Here is a 22182-nt window from a genome sequence, read left to right on the forward strand (position 1 = left end):
ACTTATTCTCTACATTCAGTTTACCTTTCACTTTTTTTTCAGAGGGTATGGTAGGTGGAAGAATACATGATTGTAGGTCAAGACTGTGGATCTGCTGCGGTCAGTCACCCATGTTCTGTTAATATATGGATATAGGGAAAAGTGAAAGGAACAGGCAAATGGGATTAGAGAAATGTGATGCATGTGGATGGAGCAGCACACATGACCTATTTTACCAAAGCAGTGTGGGCTAACAGCATGGTTTGCATCGTAATATATTAGGTACTACAATAGGTATGAGGCACGTTTAAGAGTTAAGTCAAGGTTCCTTTTTGGTGTCTTCTCTTTCCCACCCTACTGGATTATGCTACACTCTCTGCCTTTACCTCATAGCATCCTAACCAAATCCGTCATGCTACTTGCTTTTCAGGAACCTTTAACAAGGTTTCACTCTTTTCTTGAACTGTCTCTTTGCTTTCCATGCTTCTTTATCTGTCTTCCATGAAACTATCTTTGTCTTCCTTAAAACAATGTGATACTCCTTTCAGCTGTCTTCCATAACATTCCCTAAAATATCTCAATGTTAGGAATTATTTCATGGTACTTTATTTGTATATAATCAACTGCTCCTTTCAGAAAAAAAAAAATCTTACCTTTTTTTTCCATTCAATAAATGTTTGGTGTTTAGCTATGGTGTTAATGACCGTTAAGTATATATGACCACACACACACACACACATACATAATATGTATGTATAAGTATATATGAATGCATGTATATAATAGAAATATGTATTTGTATATATTCTTATTTGCATACAAGCAGTATGTTTAAGGAGAAACTGGAAGTCAAAGAATACCTCTGTTTTACTTGTATATATGTCAAAATGAAAAGTTACAAGGATGCATGTTTAAGAGATTAATTCAAAATTTACATAATTTAAATTTAATCCTGTTAAATTTTTCTGTAGATCAGATACACTGACTGTTTTGTGGCAATAGCATAAACATTTTGTCCTCCTAAATTTAAAATAATGCAATTCTTTATTTTTTAAGTGTTTGCTTTAAATGTTATGTCAATAAGGACTTTATTAGTGTTTTATATTAAAATATACATTACTGAAATTTCAAAAACAAATTTTCATAAAGGGATCTTTATGATCAGAAATACATTCTTGCTTTTTATTAAATTATATCTTATTAGTTGAAACAATCAAGAAATATCATATGTGAATAAAATGTGATATGTAGCATATTTAGTACAATATTCTTAAATGAATATGTAAATCAACTCTATCATTTGCATTTATAGTAAACTTCTAAATCAAATAATTAAATATGCATAGATTACACACAAGACAATAGTTTGGTATTTTCTATAGGTATCTTTGAAGGTAATTAAAGTAATGGAAATATAATTTATTAAGCATTCGTGATCAACATTTCATGAAAAAAACGTGAAGTTTATTGTCTATCTTTCAAATGTTCATCATGTATAAAAGTAATTTAATACATCCCTACATTTTATTTTATTTTATTTTCCTTTCCAGATTGATTTTAACATCTGAGATTTAAGATAATTGGAAACTTGATATAAAAAGTCTATGACGCATTTTAGTAAAGAGTTGATCTTCCATAAGAAAACGTCACTTGCTAGACCTTCTCTTTATTTAGACAGAAAGTATTTATTTTGATACTAAATAATTAGAAAGTTGCTTAAAATAAAATTCTTGTTTTTAATATATATATATGGCCAAAGCTGTCCCCAAAGAAGTACAGAAATTACTGGGATGAAAGCTGTAGCTGGTATTCAATGTAGATTCCTCCCTGGAAGTAGAAATAGCAAATCCTTTCTGTGGGCATTGCTTTGTGGTGAAGGAAGAGAAGGTGAAGGGCTGCATCAAGAATTTAAGATCACTTGATTCTGCCATAATGAAAAGCACCCAAAGACTTTGGGGTTTAGAAGGTCAATTTTAGCTGAAATCCAGAATAAAAAATGTTTTAATCTATTTCTTTGCCAAGTGATCCTTGGGAGACTTATTTAATTCGTACTTCATTTTCCTCATATGTGAAGTAATTATCTATCTTTCTTGGCTGTTATTGGCATTAATAAAAAATAAAAGGAGGCATAATACAATTTTTAAGAATCCATTAGAGCAAAACTCAATTTGAATTGGATGGCACCAAACTGGAAGTGGTTAGGAGCACTCCATCATCAAGACTCAGGGGAGATACTTATGTAAGGAAAGTGGGGAAGCAAATAAAGGAACTTATTTGATTGGCTATAGCTTAAAGGCTGTTTGTGATTGGTCATCTTTAGTGTTTTGAGTTCATAACTTTGAGGTATTTACAGGCTTAGATTTTGGCCATCATGTCATTAGAGCCACATCAGTGTAATGGCCTCCTTATTTAAGTAATAGCATTAAGCCATTTAATTTATGTAAAGCACTTTTTTTAAGCATCATATATATAAATGCTCAATGAATGTAACTTGTAATTATTATTATCAAGGTTAATTTGAAATATGTGAGTTTTGATTTACTCCAGATCTTAACAAAGACAATCAAGGCACCTTATTTATGTCAGCCTAGTTAATAACTTCCTCCTCCCTCTTATAAACCCTTTTATTTTACAGTTTGTTTTTCTATTCAGTGATTCCCTGTGTAGGACAGTATAAGGTGACCTGATCATATCCAATTTTCCCAATTTTAGGTAGACTATTACAATATCTTTTTAAGTCAGAAGCAAGAGAAGAATGCCCTCGAAATGACAGATTTTATTTGTTTTTGCTTGGGAATCTTCTTTCTTTCTTTTTTTTTTTTTTTGCTGGGGGCTAAGGGGTATAACAATAGGGGAAAGAGTAGGCTTCTACCAGTATTTTTAACTGACCAAAGAATTCATCAAGTTACAGAAGTAATTGGTTCCCTCTACAGTTGTATTGAAAAAAAAAAAAAAAAGCTTGAGGAGAGGAAGAGATGCTGACTAACATAAATCGTTGATTTTAAGTTAGGCGCTCATCTCCACAACTGAGTAAAGCCACGGCTGAATTTTAGTACTCATTTCTGACTCATATCCCTAGCAACAATTTGTAAGTGCAAAATGGGAGAAGGAGCAATTAGTTTTTAAAATCTATATACATTCATAAATTTATGATTTTGTAAGTCTAGGAAAATCTGCAAACTGCTATATTAATAGTTCCTTTCTTATTTTTAGATTAAATTACCACTGTTTCAAAGAGAACATTGTTTTCATCATGAATGCTAATAAAGATGAGCGACCTAAACCCAGAAGCTACGATTTTTACCTTTTTCATGCCTTGATGGTGCTAAGCATGGCCATGCTGTTTCTTCCGGTCACTGGAACTTCTAAGCAAAATATTCCACGACTCAAGCTAACCTACAAAGGTAAATATGTAAATGTTTTTCAGATTGTCTTTTTGATTCTTGTATTTATTTTATTTAGAAATGCATACTGGTGTCATGGAAATGTTTTTAGTATTGGCATCAGTTAATAAAAATATTATTAGAGAACATAAAGCTGCATTGTTATTTTTGTGAGGAAAATAGGTGCCAAAACTGTTCACATACATACACTTTTCACCCCGTTATTCACAATAATCAACTACTGATTAGCAAAATTAGGAAATTTTGGTCTGCAAGTTGTAATCAATTTTGCATTTAAACCAATCCATAAAAATAAAAAATAAAACATTAATCCCATATAGTTGCTACTAATTACTTTATCAGTCAAGGGAATTTTTAAAACATATTTTTATTGAAAATATAGTTAGTATATAATATTATATTAGTTTCAGGGGTACACAATATTTATTCAACATTTATTTACCTAAACAAGTGATCACCATGATAAGTCCAGCAACCCTCTGATACTGTACCATGCTATCACAATAGTATTGAGTATATTCCCCATGCTGCACATTACGTCACTTAATTGTTTTATACTGAAAATTTGGACTACTTATTGCCCTTCACCTCCCCCCCCATTTAAAATTTTTTAGTTACAGTTGACCTTCAATATTATTCTGTATTAATTTCAGGTGTATAGCATAGTGGTTAGACATTTATATAATTTAAGAAGTGATTCCCTGACAAGTCTGGTACCCACCTGGCACCATGCATAGTTATTACCATATTATTGACTATATTCCCTGTGTGTTACTTTACATCTCCATGCTTATTTTGTAATTACCAATTTGCACTTCCTAATCCCTTCATCTTTTCCACATACCCCCTCAACACCCCTCCCATCTGGCAACCAGATGAGTCTTTCTGTTTTGTTTGTTTATTTTGTTCTTTAGATTCTACATATAATGGAAATCACATTGCATCTCTCTTTCTCTGCTTGACACACTCCACTCAGCACAATACCCTCCAAGTCCATCCATGCCACCAGAGATGACAAGAACCCATTCCCTTTCTTGGCTGAGCAATATTCCACTGTGTATATATATATATATATATATATATATATATATATATGTATATATATATATATATATGTATATATATATATATATATATATATATATATATATATATATATATATATATATATATATATATATATTGGGTTTCTTCAGATAAATACCCAGAAGTGTGATTACTGGGTGCTTCTTTGTCTGTTGTGATAGTCTTTGTTTTAAAGTCTATTTTGTCTGGTATAAGTATTGCTGCCCGAGCTTTTTTTTTTCTTTTTCTTTTTTAATTTCCATTTTTATGAAATAACTTTTTCCATCCCTTTACTTTCAGTCTGTGTGTGTCTCTCAACCTGAAGTGAGATTCTTGTAGGCAGAATATGTAAGGGTCTTGTTTTCTTATCCATTCAGCAACCCTATGTTTTTGATTAGAGTATTTAATCCATTATATGAAAGCAATGGTTGATAGATTTGTAGTTATTGCCATTTTACTATTTATATTTTTTATTTTTTTCCCCATCTTAAAGAAGTCCCTCTAACATTCCTTGTAATACTGGTTTGGTGGTGATGAATTCCTTTCTGGATAGAATACCTTTAATTGTAGGTCCTTGCTTTTCATCACTTTGAATATATTGTGCCAATCCGTTTTGGCCTGCAAAGTTTCTGTTGCGAAATCAGCTGACAGTCTTATAGGGGCTGTCTTCTAAGTAACTAGTTGCCTTTCTCTTGCTTCTTTTAGGATTCTCTCTTTGTCTTTAAGCTTTACCATTTTAATTATATTGTATCTAGGCATGGGCCTGTTTGGGTTCATCCTGTTTGGGACTCTGCACTTCCTGGGCTTGTATGTCTTTCTTCATCAGGTTAGGAAAGTTTTTATTTATTATTACTTCAAATAGGTTCTCAAGCCCTTGCTCTCTCTCTTCTCCTCTGGTACCCCTATGATGTGAATGTTGTTACGCTTGATGTTTTCCCAGCAGTCTCCTAAACTATCCTCGTTTTTTCAGATTCCTTTTTCTTTTTGCTGTTCCTATTGGGTGTTTTCTGCAACCTTGTCTTCTAAATCACTGGTTTGATCCTCTGCTTCATCTAGTCTTCTGGTGATTCCTTCTAGTGCATTCTTCATTTCAGTTATTGTATTCTTCACTTCTGACTGGTTCTTTTTTATGGTCTCTATCGCCTTTTTTATGTTTGCTATCTCTTTGTTGAAGTTCCCACTAAGTTCCTTGAGCATCCTTATAACCACTGTTTTGAACTCTGTATCTGGTAGGTTGCTTTCCTCCATTTTGTTGAGTTCATTTTCTGGAGTTTAAACCTGTTCTTTCATTTGGGACACATTTCTTTGTTATCTCATTTTGGCTGCCTCTCTGTCTTTTTCTATGTATTAGGGAGATCTGCTATGTCTCCCAGTCTTGCCAGGTGGCCTTATATAGGGTCCTGTGGGGCCCAGTGGAACAGTTTCCCTGGTCACCTGAGCTGGGTGCTCCAGGAGTGTCCCTTGTATGGGTCGTGTGTGCTGTCCTGTAGAGCCTCCATTGCTGTTGGCATATCAGTGATGGGATTGACCCTCAGGCTGACTGGCTGTGGGGTTTGGCCAGATCCATATCTTATAGGCTACTGTGCCGGGGGCTTACCCCATGGAGTGGGATTTGCCCCAGCAGGCTCTGGTTCCTATTGAGAGCGCCCTTTGTGTGTGCTGCTTGTGGGACTAATTGGGCAGTACTCTGCTGTGGTCTGAAGCCAACCTCCAAGTATGTTGGTTCTGGAGATTCTTGTCAGGGGCTCGAGTCCAGCCACTGCCTGTGACTGACTGGTTGGAGCTACAAAACTATCCACAGTTGGTAGCTGCCTCTGCTGGACCTGGAGGCATGTGGGAGCGGCCATGCTGTGAACCAAGGACGGCTGCCACTAGTACCGGGCTGCCACTTGCTCCACAAAAAGCCAGGACACCCTGAAGCCTGTTGTCACAGGCCAGCTAACTTAAGGTTCAGCCACTGATAAAGCCTCGTATGGTCTTCAAGGTGGATGCAGCAAGGTCTCAGTGCGTCACCAGAATGGAGCAGTGGAGCTCACCAGGCCAATCTGATTCAGGTTTGACCTGTGGGGGCGGGCTCAACACAGGAAATGTGGCACCTACCTGCTGGATGCATGGGGAAGGGCTCCACACATGGCAAATGGGACTGCCTGTCCAGTCCTTGCCCTGAAGTTACACGACTCTGTCTGTCCCCATATGTCTCTGGTGCTTGCAGAGTAACCGTCCCTCCGCCAGAGCACAGGGTGAGTGCCTGTGTGGGCCCTTTAATAGGGTGTTTGGGTTTCCTGCAGCCTTCCATCCCACCTGGATGATTGGAGTCCTCACTGTTTTTCACAGCCAGAAGTTGTGGGGGCTCTCCTTCCCGACATCAGTACTTCGGGCAGGGGAGCCTGGTGTGGGGACTGGTTTCCTCTCTCCTTCATGGGAAACTTCTGTGGCTGAGATATCCCTCACAACTTTCATCTGCCACATGGAAGTTTGAGGCCCGCCTTTTTTGTGTCTCCGCATGCCCTACCAGTCTTACTTACGTGGCTTTTCTTTATGTCCTTAGTTATAAAACTTCTGTCCAGCTAGACATCAGGTGGTTCTGCAGGTTGATTGTTCTGTAATTTAGTTGTAATTTTGAGGTGTTCAAGGGATGAGGTAAACGCAGCTTTTATCTACTCCACCATCTTGGATCTCCTCTCAAGAGGATTCTTTTTTTAAACAGTAACGCATCTAAAATAATTAACACAGTAATATACTTTGACATCTCAAACAAACACATGTTTTAGTATTTTAAAAAGGCAATATGAAAGGCTTAAATATAGAAATGAAAAAACTACTCTGTTTCCCCGAAAATAAGACCTAGTCAGACCATCAGCTCTGATACGTCTTTTGGAGCAAAAATTAATATAAGACCCGGTCTTATTATACTATAATATAAGACTGGGTTTATCTAACATTATATCATATAAGACTGGGACTTATATTAAGTTTTGCTCCAAAAGACACATTAGAGCTGATGGTCCGGCTAGATTTTATTTTCGGGGTAACATGGTATTTAAGAAATGAAATCTGCTAATTGTTTCTAAACGTTAAAAATAATATAAAAGCAAAGCTATGAGTTATATTTAATCATCTTGTGTATGTGTATGTATAATATGTATTTGCACGTATGTATATGTATGTATAATATATATGTATATGTATCTGTAATATCTTAAAGATAGAGAGAGAGACATATTTGCACTCAAATATTTATTTCTTTTGCTTTCTTTTCTATGATATATGCTTGGCTTCTTTAATACTTAAGTAATGAGAGGGAGGTAGAAGAATCAGACTTCTTTATTCTGAACTTGGCAGGTAAAAATTATGCTAGCAGTTTTGATATCCTCGATCTTCAAGACAACATATTTTCAGCTCAAATTGAATATCAATAATAGAAGCTAATTTGATGTCATGTGGAAGTGGAACTAACATATACTTGTTACACATTTTCTATGTTGATGTTTGTTTGGAATTTATATCTCATGAAGTAAACAGTTAAGGCCACATACTATTTTTGAGCTTTTATTTTTTTCTATAATTTTTAGAAGAAAGACAACTAATTTATCATTTAAAGAAATCAGAACATTGGCTTTGTCTGTTGAAGGGAAGATTGACTGGAAAGGGATGAGAGAGGAAACTTTCTGAGATTACGGAAATGTTCTCTGTCCTGATAGAGATGTGGATCACCCAAGTATATGTATTTTTCACAACCCATCATATTGCATGGAATATTTGTTTATTTTTCTGTATTCAAAATTACCTTAAGAAAAGAACAGAAAACAAATATTAAAAATCAAACAGAAAGTATAGAGTCCGAAAATAAAGAGATTAAAGGAATAATAAGGAATGTTATCTTGTTTCTATGACACAGTGAATGACACAAGAATCTTGCATTGGTAATTGTGAACAATGCAAAATAAATCAGACTTGCAAAAAAACTTTAATAATAGTTAATAATCAGTAAACGTAGATTCATCATGAGTAAAGCATTGATATCAGTACTGTGTGTGAATTATGTCATTTCATCCTCATCAACACCCTGCGAGGTGTGAATTTTTATAGCATTCCCTTCTTATATATGAGGATACTGAAGTGCTAAGAAATGGAGATATTTTTCCAAGGTCTCAAATTAGTTCGTGGCTCAGCTCCTGAGTCAGTTCAGTGCTGCATAGAACCTGGGAACCTAATCCTTATTCTTAGACCCTAGACTTAAGTAGTTCTTCCCTGAGGCATTTACCTACCAGAGTGAATTTTAAAGTTTACAGAAGCATCTTGCTGTTGTTTGACCAGCTGATTTTGACTTTCAATTGTCAAATTTAAATGGAGTTGAAAGACCACATGCTCTGTTTAAGATCACTTGGTGGCCAAAAGAGATTTACAGATTTCTGGGATTTTATGGCCTTTGATCAATTTATGGGGAAAAAAAAAAAAGTAGATTGTCACTGTGATTATTTATGTTCATAATCAAAATTTCATTCGATTGTAAAATATTAAATCAAGTGTGGTAAGCTGATCATTTGAAAATAAGAATTCAACCCTTAAAATAGAAAAGCATCAGTTAATTCCTTATAGCTGCTACTGATTAGTTTATCCATGTATGTGTGTGTGTGTGGAGGTGGTGGGTATTGTGTGAATATATATTTTGGACTTGGAGCCAATCCTATAAGAGTTCAAAATCTTGTTTTATTTATCTCTCTATAAAATCTCACTGCTCTTGGCACCTAGTGCTTTTATAAAAGGAGAACTGGTATAGGTGTTGCATTAAATACAGTAAGAGCTATTGTTTTGAGGGCTCATATTCAGTATAGTTTTGAAATGTTACATTTTTTTATGTTTTTATCTACAAGTAGGTTATCTACACATCAAAGACTGGTAAGTAGTAGCAGGGTAGGAATTATGGAAATGTCCTCCCAGCTTACCCTCAATAGACAAACACATACATGCTCACGCACATGGGTGCCCATGAGTGCATACCCAACACTTCTACTGGCTCTCCATTGCTGCTACTAGCCATGCATTTCCATAGGTATGCTAATAATAGAGTAGTCATTTTTGCTAGGAGAATTACTGACAACCCTTAGGGAAGAGTCCTGTTTCTACTTTTAAGAATGTTGGGTCCTCTCTTGGGAAATCATCAGTTCAGTAAATACTATGAAGTCTACCTATCCCATCCACTTTCAAATATTTCAACCGTTTCCTTATCCACCTCTTTTGTACCATATCTGAGAGTTTAGAAGGGAAGTAGTTCAAATCCTGACACTCTACTTTTGAAAAGTGGCCTATTTCTGAATAAACAAATATATGGCATCTGAATTACTGCTAATTGAGGGTTTGGTGAGGAAAACGGTTTGCATTTTGACTTTTGAGGTAACAATCACAACTCTCCTTTGGTGTTTTCTATCTTTCTTTCTTGTGTGCCTCTAATGAATTGAGATCAGCTAGTACCACACATTGCTTAGATAGTTTTGAGAGAGTCTAATAAAAGTTTGTGCTTGGGCACTGAAACAGTGCCAACATGTGAAGTTAGAAAAATCAGCCAAGATGAAAAATCAACTTTGTTTTCAAAGAAACTAATTTTTATGGTAACAAAATCAGCTTTGTTTTTCTGCTTTTCACAATCCATACTTCACGAGGTGTTGACCAAAGATGCAGCCAGTACAGTATCAGAAGAGTTAGCTACTTTGAACAGCTGCGAGATTATTTTGAGGGATTTCTTAAAGGCCAACAGAAATGTAATAACCATTTTATCCAAAGAATGTTCTTTGATAAAGACTTAGCTTTGAACATTTAAATCCACAGGAGCTTGTTTTGTTCTATTGTTGTATAAAGAGATTTCTATTCAGTTGCATATTTTGAATTCTTGCACATTTATTCATGTTAAATCTGTTTCTTGAGTAATAAGATTAGGATGTTTTATATTTCTGGATTTTCAGTATGCTCTATATTTCTGGAGATATATATCCATATATATATTCCTACAAGATGGGCTTCTCACAGTAACTTGAAAAGTTTATACTGCAGATGTAGTAACAAAAATTGTTGAGATATGACCTACTTCAATCTTGTAATAGTGTTAACCTTTTCTATCTCACAATCATCGTGAAGGAACTCACATAGGTTAAAGATATTTATATGCAGGAATCATTAGTATCTGTAATGTTATGTGTTTAGAAAACTCCAGAATATAAGATAGGTGATATAGCTAAAGAGGAAATGGACAAAAACTTTGAAAAGGTAAGAGAAAATGGAAGTTAACCAATATGCAAAGATTCATCCTTTAAAATTAAAGGATGCAAATTACTGTTTTCTTTTTTATATCTTCTCTTTAGCCTTTCTTTTTCTTTCCTATTTTAGATTTTAGTATTAACTTACATTTGAATGGCTCATTATAGCTATAGATATAATTATAAACCTGCCGTGTGTGTGTATGTATGTGTGTGTAGTTTGTTTTCTTACTACATCCTTTTGAGCATAGCACAATGAGAATTCAGGTATCAATTACATTCGAATATTTTCCCAAAAAACTTTTGCTGTCTCAAAGAATCACAGTAAAGCTACAAAAGCTTCCGTGCTGACTACCAGGCAGTCAGCACGGAACCTATGCATATGAGTCATCAGGAAGGAAAAACCCACATGTACTACTTAATATATGTTCATCCATTCCCCAAATATGTATTGAGCAACTACTGTGTACCTGATACTGTCCTGATTAGGGAAAAGTCACTGTCCTCTTTGAATTTCTTTGCCAGATAAGGAGACTAAGACTGACCAAGTAAACAAACAAACAATATCATTTTATTGGGAAGTGCTATGGAAATTATAAAGAGAGTGGCTGGGTGCAGGTAACCTACTTAGACTTTATCATGTCTAAGTTTTATGACACCCTGAAAACCATGTTATGCCCATTTTACAGACAAGAACTCTGAGGCTCAGAGCCTTAAGGTCTGTCCTCAAACCAAGATGCTATTAAGTGGCAGAACTACATAGTGTATTTGCATCTCTCTAGTTCAAGGCTCATGCTCTTGCCACCTTGTACCCTTGAGGGAAACTTTATATATTCAGGGACATAGTTATCAAGATATTTAAAAAAAAATACAAAGTTCAACTATTTTTGTTTTGGCAATATGCTTTTTTCAATAGTTACCAATAGTACCAATTCTTTTCTGCTCCTCTAAAACTTTCATGAATATGCATAGAAAGGAAAAACTTGAAATCATATTTAATTTTTGTTTTTGCTACTGTATAATGAAACATTAATATATTTGATAGAGTGGTTCTTTGTTAGAATTTTTTGAGAAATGAGTAGGTAAGTCTATATATTTTTTCTTTATTTAAAAATTACTCTATCTGTGAAATCTGGCATGTGTCTCAAGTAGAAGTTCATGGCTATTTGAATCATCTAACTCATTGATTTTATTTGACCTATCTAATATTAGTTTGATTATCTCAATTAGGTATGATGTAGCAGTGGAAGAAAGTAGGTTCTGAAGTTAAACTGCTAGATAGTAACTGCTCTTACTAACTGTGAGGTATTTGGATTTTTATTTTCTGTGCTGCAATTTTCTTGTTCATAACAGAGTAAATCTAACAGTAAACCTAAATGCATTCATTTACTTATTTATTTTTATTTTATTTTATTTATTTTTATAACAGTTTTTTTATTAGTTTCAGGTGCACAAAACCATGCAATAGTTAGACAGTTATCATTTATATCCCTCACACAGTGACATCCCCCCTTCTCCCATCCACTACCCATTACATTTCCACTGTCTCTATTCCTAATGCTGTGCTCCAATTCTTGTAAATATATATATATATAATATGTATATATATGTATATATATAATATGTATATATATGTATATATATTTATAAATATATACATGTATGTGTATGTATATATATATAAAATTGTAGTTGACATTGACATTCATTATTGTTCAGCTTCAGCATCAGGTGTACAGTGCAGTGGTCAGGCATCTACATCATCAATTTGGGGAATGCAATCAATAATTTTGTAACGATTTTGTAAGGTATCCAATGGACACTTGTCTTGTTAGGGAGACCACCTCAGGGATGATGTAGATGCCTGATCACTGCACTGTACACCTGATGCTAATTTACTTATTTCTGATAAGGTTGTTGTGAAGGTACATTAATCCATGTAAAGCACCTAAAGCAGTGTTTGACATAGTAAGCATTTTAATATGTTGCCAATATTTTTTATGCAATGCCATTATCTTGCTAGATGTTAATGGTTGTTCCAAGACTGAAGGTTTCCCTACATAAACAAATTTGAAAAATATTGCATAATTTCCTCTTGGGAATTTGCAACATATATTACAATTACTTCTGTTTACTCCCAAGGCATTTTCTACTACAGTTAGTTTCCCTTAATCAAATACCATCCATACATTGTGAGTTTATTCAAGGTACTTTCAGTATTTTTACCTTTGTTGTCTTCTAGTTGTTAACAAGCTCTTACAGTTAAAAAGTCATTGTTGACCTTGATTAAAGTAGTGTCTTTGAGTGGTCGGTAGCCCTCCGAGTGGGTAAAAATAAATCATAAAATCATTCAGAAGTTCAGACATGATGCTATCTAATGTGGGCATTTTGTGTGATCAAATTCATGGGAAAGAAAATGGCTTGTTCTGAAAACCTCCCCCTAAAGTACTTAATGAAGAAGCATTTTCAATCTCATCATGCGAATTCCCATATTTTATATATATCAAGCCATTGATGATTTAATTTTGGTGAATGTAGTATGTTTCAATGGACTCACTTGTTTTCCCAGACATATTTTCTCTTAAACTGAAGCTGTGCAGTTGGGCTTCCATTCGTTTGAGAGTTCAAAATTAATTTCATTTTGCATGTAATATTCAACTTTCTACAGTTTGTAACAATAGCTTCTGAATGTTCACTATGTTTCTGGACTCATTCTGGCAACAAGGGGCCTGTCAGTAAATAGAAGAGGAAAAATTTCTTGTCATCATGTAGTTTACATTCTGGTATAGAAAGGCAGACCAAACATAAATATATTACATAGCAAGATAGAAGATAAGTACGATGGAGAAAAATGAATCACGAAAGTTAGCTAGAGAGTGGTGGAGGGTGTATTAGTGAAATGTGGTGGTCAGGGAAGAGATCACTGACAGAGTGATGTTTTCACAAATACTTAAAGAAGAGTTGTGAGTCATGCAGATAATTGGGAAAGGAATATATAGTGGGGGTGCCAAAAATGTATACACATCACTTGTATTCATTTTTTGCTATCGGTATATATTAAGTATAACAATTTTAATACATTGTTTTTTCCTTTCTTAAAATGTGTATGCTTTTTGGCACCTTCTGTATATATGCAAAAGGAACAGCAAGTACAAAGGTCCTGAGGTGAAAAGATGTCCACCATGTTCAAGGATCCTAAAGAAAACAGTATGGCTAAACAACAGTGGGATGTCAGAAAGGAGAAGATTGTTTAAATCTGATTGTTAAATCAGAGAGTAAGAGGGAAGAAGGATTAGTCCTTCCACTGTTGCCATTGTTAAAAGCCTCACTTTTAGTCTAAGTCTTCTGGGAATCCACTGGAGAATTTTGAGCACAGAGGTGACATGATCTGACTCTCAGTGTAGAAACTTTAGTTCCAATGTTGTGAATGCACTGATAGGGAGATATCGGGGAAATGGGGAACCAGGTTTGAGGCTATAGCAATAATCCAGGTGAGAAATGATCATCTATGGACCAGATTGGTTGCATTGGAGGGAGGAGAAGAGGATATGAAGGTAAAGCCAACAGTATTTGTTCATGGATTGATTGGATATGAAATAAGAGAGAAGTCAAATTTGACTCCATGATTTTTATCTATTTATTTATTTATTTTTGTGGTCTAAGGATGGAGTTACTATTAATTGAGCTGATGAAGACTGTGAAAAAAGTAAGTTTTGGGAGATGAAGTGGACATAATTTTTTGAGGAGGCTATTAGATATCTAAGTGAGATGTCAAGAAGGCATTTGAGTATATAATTTCTGGAGTGTATGGGAGATATCAATTGGAGATATGATTTTGGCAGTTAGCCTATAGACATTTTTAAATCCATGAGACTCTGTGAGATGACTAAGAGATGTAGACAAATTTGAAGGATTGAGTTCTGGAATACTCTCAAGTCAGGAAATTAGAGAAAGGAAGAATGAACATCAAAGTAAACTGAAAAGAAATGCCCAGGTTTGTAGGAGAAAAATCATGAGTTGTTGTATAGAGGAAGCTAAATGAAGAAAGTAAAGGGAAAGGGATTATCAGCAGTGTCATATTTAGCTAATGTGTTATGAAAGATGCCAAGTGAAAATTGACATTAGATTTAACAACAAACGTTCATTGTTGTCTATGAGAGCAGTATCTCTGAATGTGGGAGCCATAGCACAATTACGATGGATTCTTATGGGCTAAAGGACAATTATAGATAATTTTTTCAAGGACTTTTCCTGTAATGGAGACATGGGCAGTGGTAGCTGGAAGGACAGTGTATCAAGAGACTTGTTTTCTCTTGTGCTAAATAACAACATATTTATATGCTAATTGAAATAATCTAAAAAAATAAATAATTGGTGATTCAGAAGAGATATGAGATTAAAGAAAATATTAATGAGACTTCATTTGTTTCTCTAAAAACAAGCTACTTTTAGAACATATGTAAATAAAAGTGGCTTATTTTGCATAGTAAACTGTTATCTGGTTCATTATCAGTGTCAACTTTTGTCTAGATGGAAAGAGAGGGTAAACAGATATAAAATATGTTTAAGGAGGAATGTGTTCAGTTTGATATAGTGATATAGGCTGTAAGTACTATATATGTTTAGAAAATTGACATAAAAGGATTTGGAAATAAACCCAAAAAAGATTAAATAATCACTCCAGGGTCACATAAATAAATAATTAAAAAAATATATCCAAATCTCCTGCTTTTCAGTTCAATAGTGTTTGTACTACAACTTGCCTGTATCCAATCTTATTAGTTAATAATAATTAATATCTATTTAAGTCTGTGGAACACTGTTCTAAACATTATTGATCTGTGGAGGTTCACAGAGTGGTGGAAGTTACACAGTAATAGGAGGAGATATATGATATCATATCGCCATACAAATATCATACAAAAAGAATTCCTAGAATTAAGGAGCTACATAAAAATCACTGAGGTTTGTAGTGGTCAGTGATGCTGCCCTCGCAGGATAAAGAGCTATACCGTGGGACACTTTGGTTGTGTCTTTGGTTATGCATTAACGTGGAAGGGACTTTAGAAGTGTCATAGCTTAAGTAAAGTCAATATTTTCTGAGATTAAACCCAGTCAACTATTTTTTTTTTTTTTTTTGGTTAAAAAAAGTTTTCTGTGAACAGATCTTTTATGTAGTTGGTTTACTATTCTATAAATTATTGAGGAGATAAAATTTTTTACATGAAACTGCTTGTTTTATGACTTCACTTACCTAAACTTTGGCTCTAATTCCTTGGGTCTTATTAAAGGAATTTTTACAGTGAGATTCTTTCAATACATGTGTAAAAATATAAATTTATGGACATTTTAAAAATGAATGTTGCTGGGTCTTTTAGCACAAAATTTGACAAATGGCTCTCTGTTTCTTGAGAGCTAGTAATATACATTTTGTATTTTTGTAAGAGTCCTTTAACCATGTTGATTTAATCCTATTAATTCAAGAGACACATAAATTAGAACTAAAGTGCTTTTTACTTATAAAGAAAGATACTCATAAAGAGCCTTATTTGACTAAAGCCACAGTGAGCCTGACACAGTAGAGAAAATAAGAAAAATATTTTGGTAATCCTGATGGAATGGTGAAGTGCAAGAAGCAATAGAAGTGCACTTGTCTGTGGGTACATTCCATAAATGTAAGTAGAGTTGTTTTGAAAAAGAATATTGTTTTTCTAAGTAATAGTACATATTAAAATATAAATTACAGCTGTAGTGGCTGATGGATTTTAGAGTTAGAAGACCTAGATAAGTTTCAGCTTTTTCTTGGCGTATACTGTTCATGCTCCATTAGAGTGATTATTTGTTCTTTCTGAATCTAGGTTTTCTCATCTGGAAATTAGTGATAATTCTCGTTCTCCTTGAGGATCAAATTAAATAATATAGGGAAGGCTCCTAAAATATTATAAAACACAAAATGGATGTTATAATAGGCTTCAAAGGGAGACCAAACATAATATATTATTGAATTAATTGAAGCAAGATATGAAGAGAATTGGTCTTTAAAAATATAATTATATTTAGGTATCATGGATAGAATTTCCACGCCAGATAACAGGAAATTTACTTGAAAGTCAATAATAAATCATAATTTGTCATCTTTGCATCTTCCTTCCAGGTTAATGCATATTAGATGAATGTACTTCCTTTCGTTGTCAGGGAAAATTAAGGGGGTGAAGTTTATATATCATTGGTTTAAACTAAGCAGGTCATTTATCACTTATAGCAATTATGTTATAACTTAATTAAGTTAGGGTTATATGGATTTGACCAATGTAGAATTGTAAAGGAAAAAAAATAATAATTTGGCCATCTTGCATAAATTAATACATGCCATCATTTAAAGATTTGAGAAAAACTCTAGTGTGAAGAAGGAAGGGGTCCAGCTCTTCAGTGCATTGGGCCACAATGCACTGTTTCAAGGAGGACCAGTAATATCCACATAACCTGGGAACTTGTTAGAAATGCAGCATCTCAGCCCCCCCCTCCAGATTTCTAAATAAGCGTTGGATTTTCACAAGAATTCCAGTCGATTTGAATGCATGTTAAATCCTGAGGAGCACTACTCTAGAGTATTTTGTTTCAGACCTCTTCCCCTTCCCACCACACACATGAACATTTGGAGATCACAACAGGAACTTCTTATGATTGCAAAGCATAAGAGCCACAATTGGATCTCCAAATGGGAAGCACATTAACCACTCTAAATTATTAATAAGCCTGTAATAAATCTTGATTTAGATGGAAGGTAGATAAACTAAGGCAAACAAGAATAACTTGTTTGAAAAATCATTAGTTAAATGTGTATTAGATTTATGTGCAAGAAGTGGTGGTGGATTACAGCAATGGTTTAGACATTATTCTTATCTGCAAGGGTTTCTAGCCTTTTTAAGGGACAAAATAACTGCAAAAAGATTCATATCATAGGATTGGAGTAAATAAAAGCAAACATTTCAAAGAATTTCAGAGGTGGATGGTTATGACATTGAACTTTGAACATTGGAGGAAACTTACTTAGGATTTACTGAATGAAGTATATGCTGGCATTGGGGGATTTTGATCATGAAATTGACCTAACTTAATTGTGATTTAGGGGGAAAAAAACAGAATAGGCAGCATTATGTGGTAGGGATTGCCTGGGAGCGGCACACAGAAGAGCAAAGTTGTATATGAGCCTGTCACAGTAATTTAGAGAAGTAGTAATATGGACCTTAGCCTGGCTAACAGTGGAGATTCATATTTGAGGAGAATGGGAAATTTGATAGAATCTACAAGGTTTTAAATTTAGCTGAATGTTGGTGTTAGGGAAATGAAATAGACTTAGAGGTACCAATTATTTAAATAAGGGGAAAAAGAGTAAGGGAATATGGAAAAGAAACTAAAAATGACTCTGACATTTTGAGCCTGGGGACTAGGTCATGCCATTAAAGTCAATAGGATGAGATGGCTGTGGAAAACAATACAAGCATGCTATTGGAAATTCTGAACTGTGACTTGGGAGAAGCAATGGGATTTAGGTTTGTCTGTTTTGAAGTCATCAGTAGAAATAACAATTTATGAAAGAAAAACAATTTATGGGAAACATTATTGAATTGCTTTTGCCCTATAAATACTGCCTGAATTTCATAACATTGTTTTATGATGTATTTTTAATCTCCCTCTGGGAAGTCTACATGTGTATTCTGATGCAAATTCTCTGCACACCTATACCAAGAGAAAACCTAGAGAAAAGTTCTACAGATAACTGACATCTGTTTGTTCTGAATGAAAAGCCAAATTGAAATTTTCCTGAATCAATGGAAATTAAATTTCAAGTCAGACATCACTTGATAAGTGAAATGATAAGTGAAAACAAACAAACAAACAAACAAACAAAACCAAGATATATTCAGGCCAATTATTTTAAATTTCATAGTAGCAAGAGGAAGTGACTCAAATAACTACCAGGAAACATAGAAGACACATTTAAAGGCTTGGGATATGGATAACATCAGACTTCTCAAACGTGACTTTGGAAGTTGGCAGGTAGTGTACAAATGCCTCAGAGTGGTGCGGATGAGTGCTGTTCAACCTACAATTGTATAGTTGGCCCAATTATCAATAAAAGTAAATTAGAAACATTTTCACACATGGAACATTTCCAAAATTTAAATCTCAGTCAACCTTTCTTAGGGAACTTCTGGAGATGTGTTCACTAAAATACGACATGGAATCCAGAAAAGATGGAATTCATAATAAAAGAGAGATAGAAGGAAGTTTGAGATAGCTGTTCCTTGGGTCAGATAACAGCCAATCCAGACAGTAAGAAGAGGAAAAAGATAGGCTCTAAAAAGGGCCTTTCCATCTCCAGGAGAAAAACAAAAAACACTCACAGGGAATTTCATTTGAAGATTTTAGGGAGACATTTTTCAGAAAGTATAGAAAGATTTGACCAGGATCTTCTAGAAAACTAAGCAAATGTAACAAGTGGGAAATTACTAATAAAAACAATATTTTGTTTTCAAGAAAGTGTAATCAGAGAACACTACTTTTCTAAGTAGGAAAGAATATTTACTTTGCAATAGTAATGAAATCATTGAATACATGTTATAAAAATTACATATTTTAATATTAGGAGCTTGGTTGGAGGGAAAGTTAGAATAAAAAATCTAAAATTCTTAACTTATGTAAACAGGAATTCAATAGAAATGTCAAAAAATGACATTTTAAAAGTTAGTAATATATACATGAATAGAAAATAAACTAGTAAATGTGTTAACTGGGGGCTAGATTGGGCAACAGAGGAGAAGACGAGACAGGTGGGCTTATATATGTCTTTTAACATTACCTTTTCATATGCATGTGCTTAATTTTGATTAATATAATGAGTTTCTTAAAGTAATATTTTTAAAATACAGAGGGTACCAAAGAAATGTATAGCCATTTTAAGAAAGCAAAAACGTATTAAAATTTTAATAATTAATATATACCAATAACAAAAGAAGAATATAAGTCTTGTTTGACTTCTGCAATTACAAAAGGTGCTCAAAGTGGTTACCAACAGCGTCCAGACATTTCTGATTACGCTGAACTATTGCTTGAGCAAAATTTACCATTTGTATACCTTTTTTTGGCTCCCCTGGTAGTAGTTACCGTTTAAGTTATTCTCATAACTCTTTGCTCTATGCATTAGTTGTGGGGATTTTAGCTTGAGGGATTATTCACTGTCACATTTGTGTTGCTTTTTAGAATCAGTAGTAGGTGGTGTATTAAGGTGATTTTCTGAGTCTTTTTTTTAAATTAAATTCATATACTTGATTGAAAATAAACCCACATTCATTTGTGACATGGTGTTTTGATTTTAAATATTCCTTGAAATATGAAAAAGGAAGAAATTCTCAATACTTTGAAGGGAGTTAAGGGAATAATTGTCAAAGTAGAATCAAACTTCTCCTGAATTATCCTCTCAGCTATTTCTGAGAAGGTGTATTCTATTACGGCATTGTTCTTCTGGAAATGTACTAGGTATTTATAATGCTAACCTCTTTTTATAGGTCGATAGGAAAAATTACCGTAGCGAAGCTTTTGAGAATTCAAAAGGAGTCATTCTTACTCAAAGTAAGAATTTAAAAGTTCTCATAATCATAAATTATGAATCTCATCTGTGATGGATTATATAAAGCATCCACTATTGAAAACTAGCCAAATAAGAACAAACCTGTGATTTAAAAGCATGGATGTAGATGGAAATGTGACAGTTTAAAATTGCCCACTCCTACTCCACATCCTGTCCTGGCAAGAACACAGCTCTGATGATATAACAGGCTTTATTTGTTTCTAATTTATGTTTCCCTATGTGGTATCATCTGATTTATTATTGACAGAGATAATGATCTGTCTAAGACGTAAAAAACTGAATCGTCTCCAACATTCCATTGCAGAAGAGTAAATGAGAATTGTATTTATTTATTTATTTATTTTCTGATTGGGACTTGCATTTGCAGGAAGAAAACAAGGTTGGACTTCTCACCTAGGGAAGTATAATGATAATATAACATAGACATATAATTTTGAAGTAGTCTTTTGTAGGGATTTTAGGTTTAACTAACATTTCTTTATACACTTGATAATGTTTGAACAGTTGGCTCTGGAGACTAAATATACCTACATAGATAGATAGATAGATAGATAGATAGATAGATAGATAGATAGATAGATAGATAGATAGATTAATTGGTATTTTTGATAGGTGGAAGTAACCAGAATCTTTTTATATGATCTTAAGCATCAGAAAACTAATTAGAAGTCATGTTTGGCCAATGTAAGATGAATTAACTTTCAAAGGTTGAATCCAAGAGAGATCCCATGCTTTGCCTTGTACCAAAAGCTGGAGACACAAAAACAAGTCCACAGAGAGTCAAAGGGGCTGAGTGAGCCATAGCACTGGGGACTAATTTTCATTTTGGAGTGAAAAGTGTGCTCCTTTTACTTAATTCCTGATCCAAACTGAGAACAGGCTTTTTTGGGGGGAACTGGGGGTGGAGGATGCTTTGATAGCCAAAACATTTTTGGAAACTATGGGAAGAAGAAATTCCATAGACGGAATCTTTGAATACTAACAGGCAGCATGGAAGCCTTGGGAATTCAAAGCTCAAGAAGGAAAAACTGAATTTATGGTGAAGGCAGGAATAGAAATTCCTTTACTTCTTTTTTTAATTAGTTTCAGGTGTACAAAACAATGTACTAGTTAGACATCTACATGCCTCACAAAGTGATAACCCCCTCTTCCAATCCACTACCCCTTTGACATCGTATTTAGGTGTTACAATGCCATTGACTCTATTCCGTATGCTGTATTCCATATACCTGTACTATTATATATATATATATATATATATATATATATATATATATATAATTATAGTTGATATTCAGTATTATTCAGCTTCAGCTTCAGGTGTACAGTGCAGTGGTCAGGCATCTACACAATCCATGAAGTGGTTTCCCTAACAATACAAGTGCCCATCTGACACCCTACAAAAGCTTTACAACATTATTGATTATATTCCCCAAACTGTCTATCTTAGCTTTACAGAAAACACACTGGAGATGTTACTGTATTGAAGAAACCTCAGAAAAATGGCTATTTCCTTGATGAAAAAGAGGAGTGGGTGGGACAAGAACTTAGGCTGAATATCCTGAGATGGTAGGGAAAGGCAACTGGGTTTTCATCTGGACCACCATTAACTTGTCAGCTTTCTCTGCTGACAAATTCTACTCCTTAGATTGGAGTAGATTGGAAATTCACTTTCCTGAAAGGTGATTTTCTTTTTACCTCATGAAGTTCTGCCTTTAATAACCTTGATTTTCTTCTTTAAACACACACACATACAGATACACACACACACACACAAAACCTCTTCTCTTTCACTGTTTTTTAAAGGTTACTGGAAGCCTTTTTTTTTTTT

At 34.1% G+C, this 22182-nt stretch overlaps 1 protein-coding gene across 1 annotated transcript in view; it reads left to right on the plus strand.

Annotated features, from left to right (window-relative positions):
• SEMA3D (semaphorin 3D) overlaps nt 1-22182 on the plus strand; it is a 203475-nt gene that overhangs the window by 59731 nt on the left and 121562 nt on the right. The window contains exon 2 of the mRNA XM_081079723.1: nt 3193-3383. Within this exon, the coding sequence (XP_080935849.1) occupies nt 3233-3383 (151 nt within the window). The 5' untranslated portion in view covers nt 3193-3232. The remainder of the gene's footprint in view (nt 1-3192; nt 3384-22182) is intronic.

This window comes from Rhinolophus hipposideros (genome assembly GCF_964194185.1).
Source record: "Rhinolophus hipposideros genome assembly, chromosome: 18".
Lineage (NCBI taxonomy): Eukaryota > Metazoa > Chordata > Mammalia > Chiroptera > Rhinolophidae > Rhinolophus > Rhinolophus hipposideros.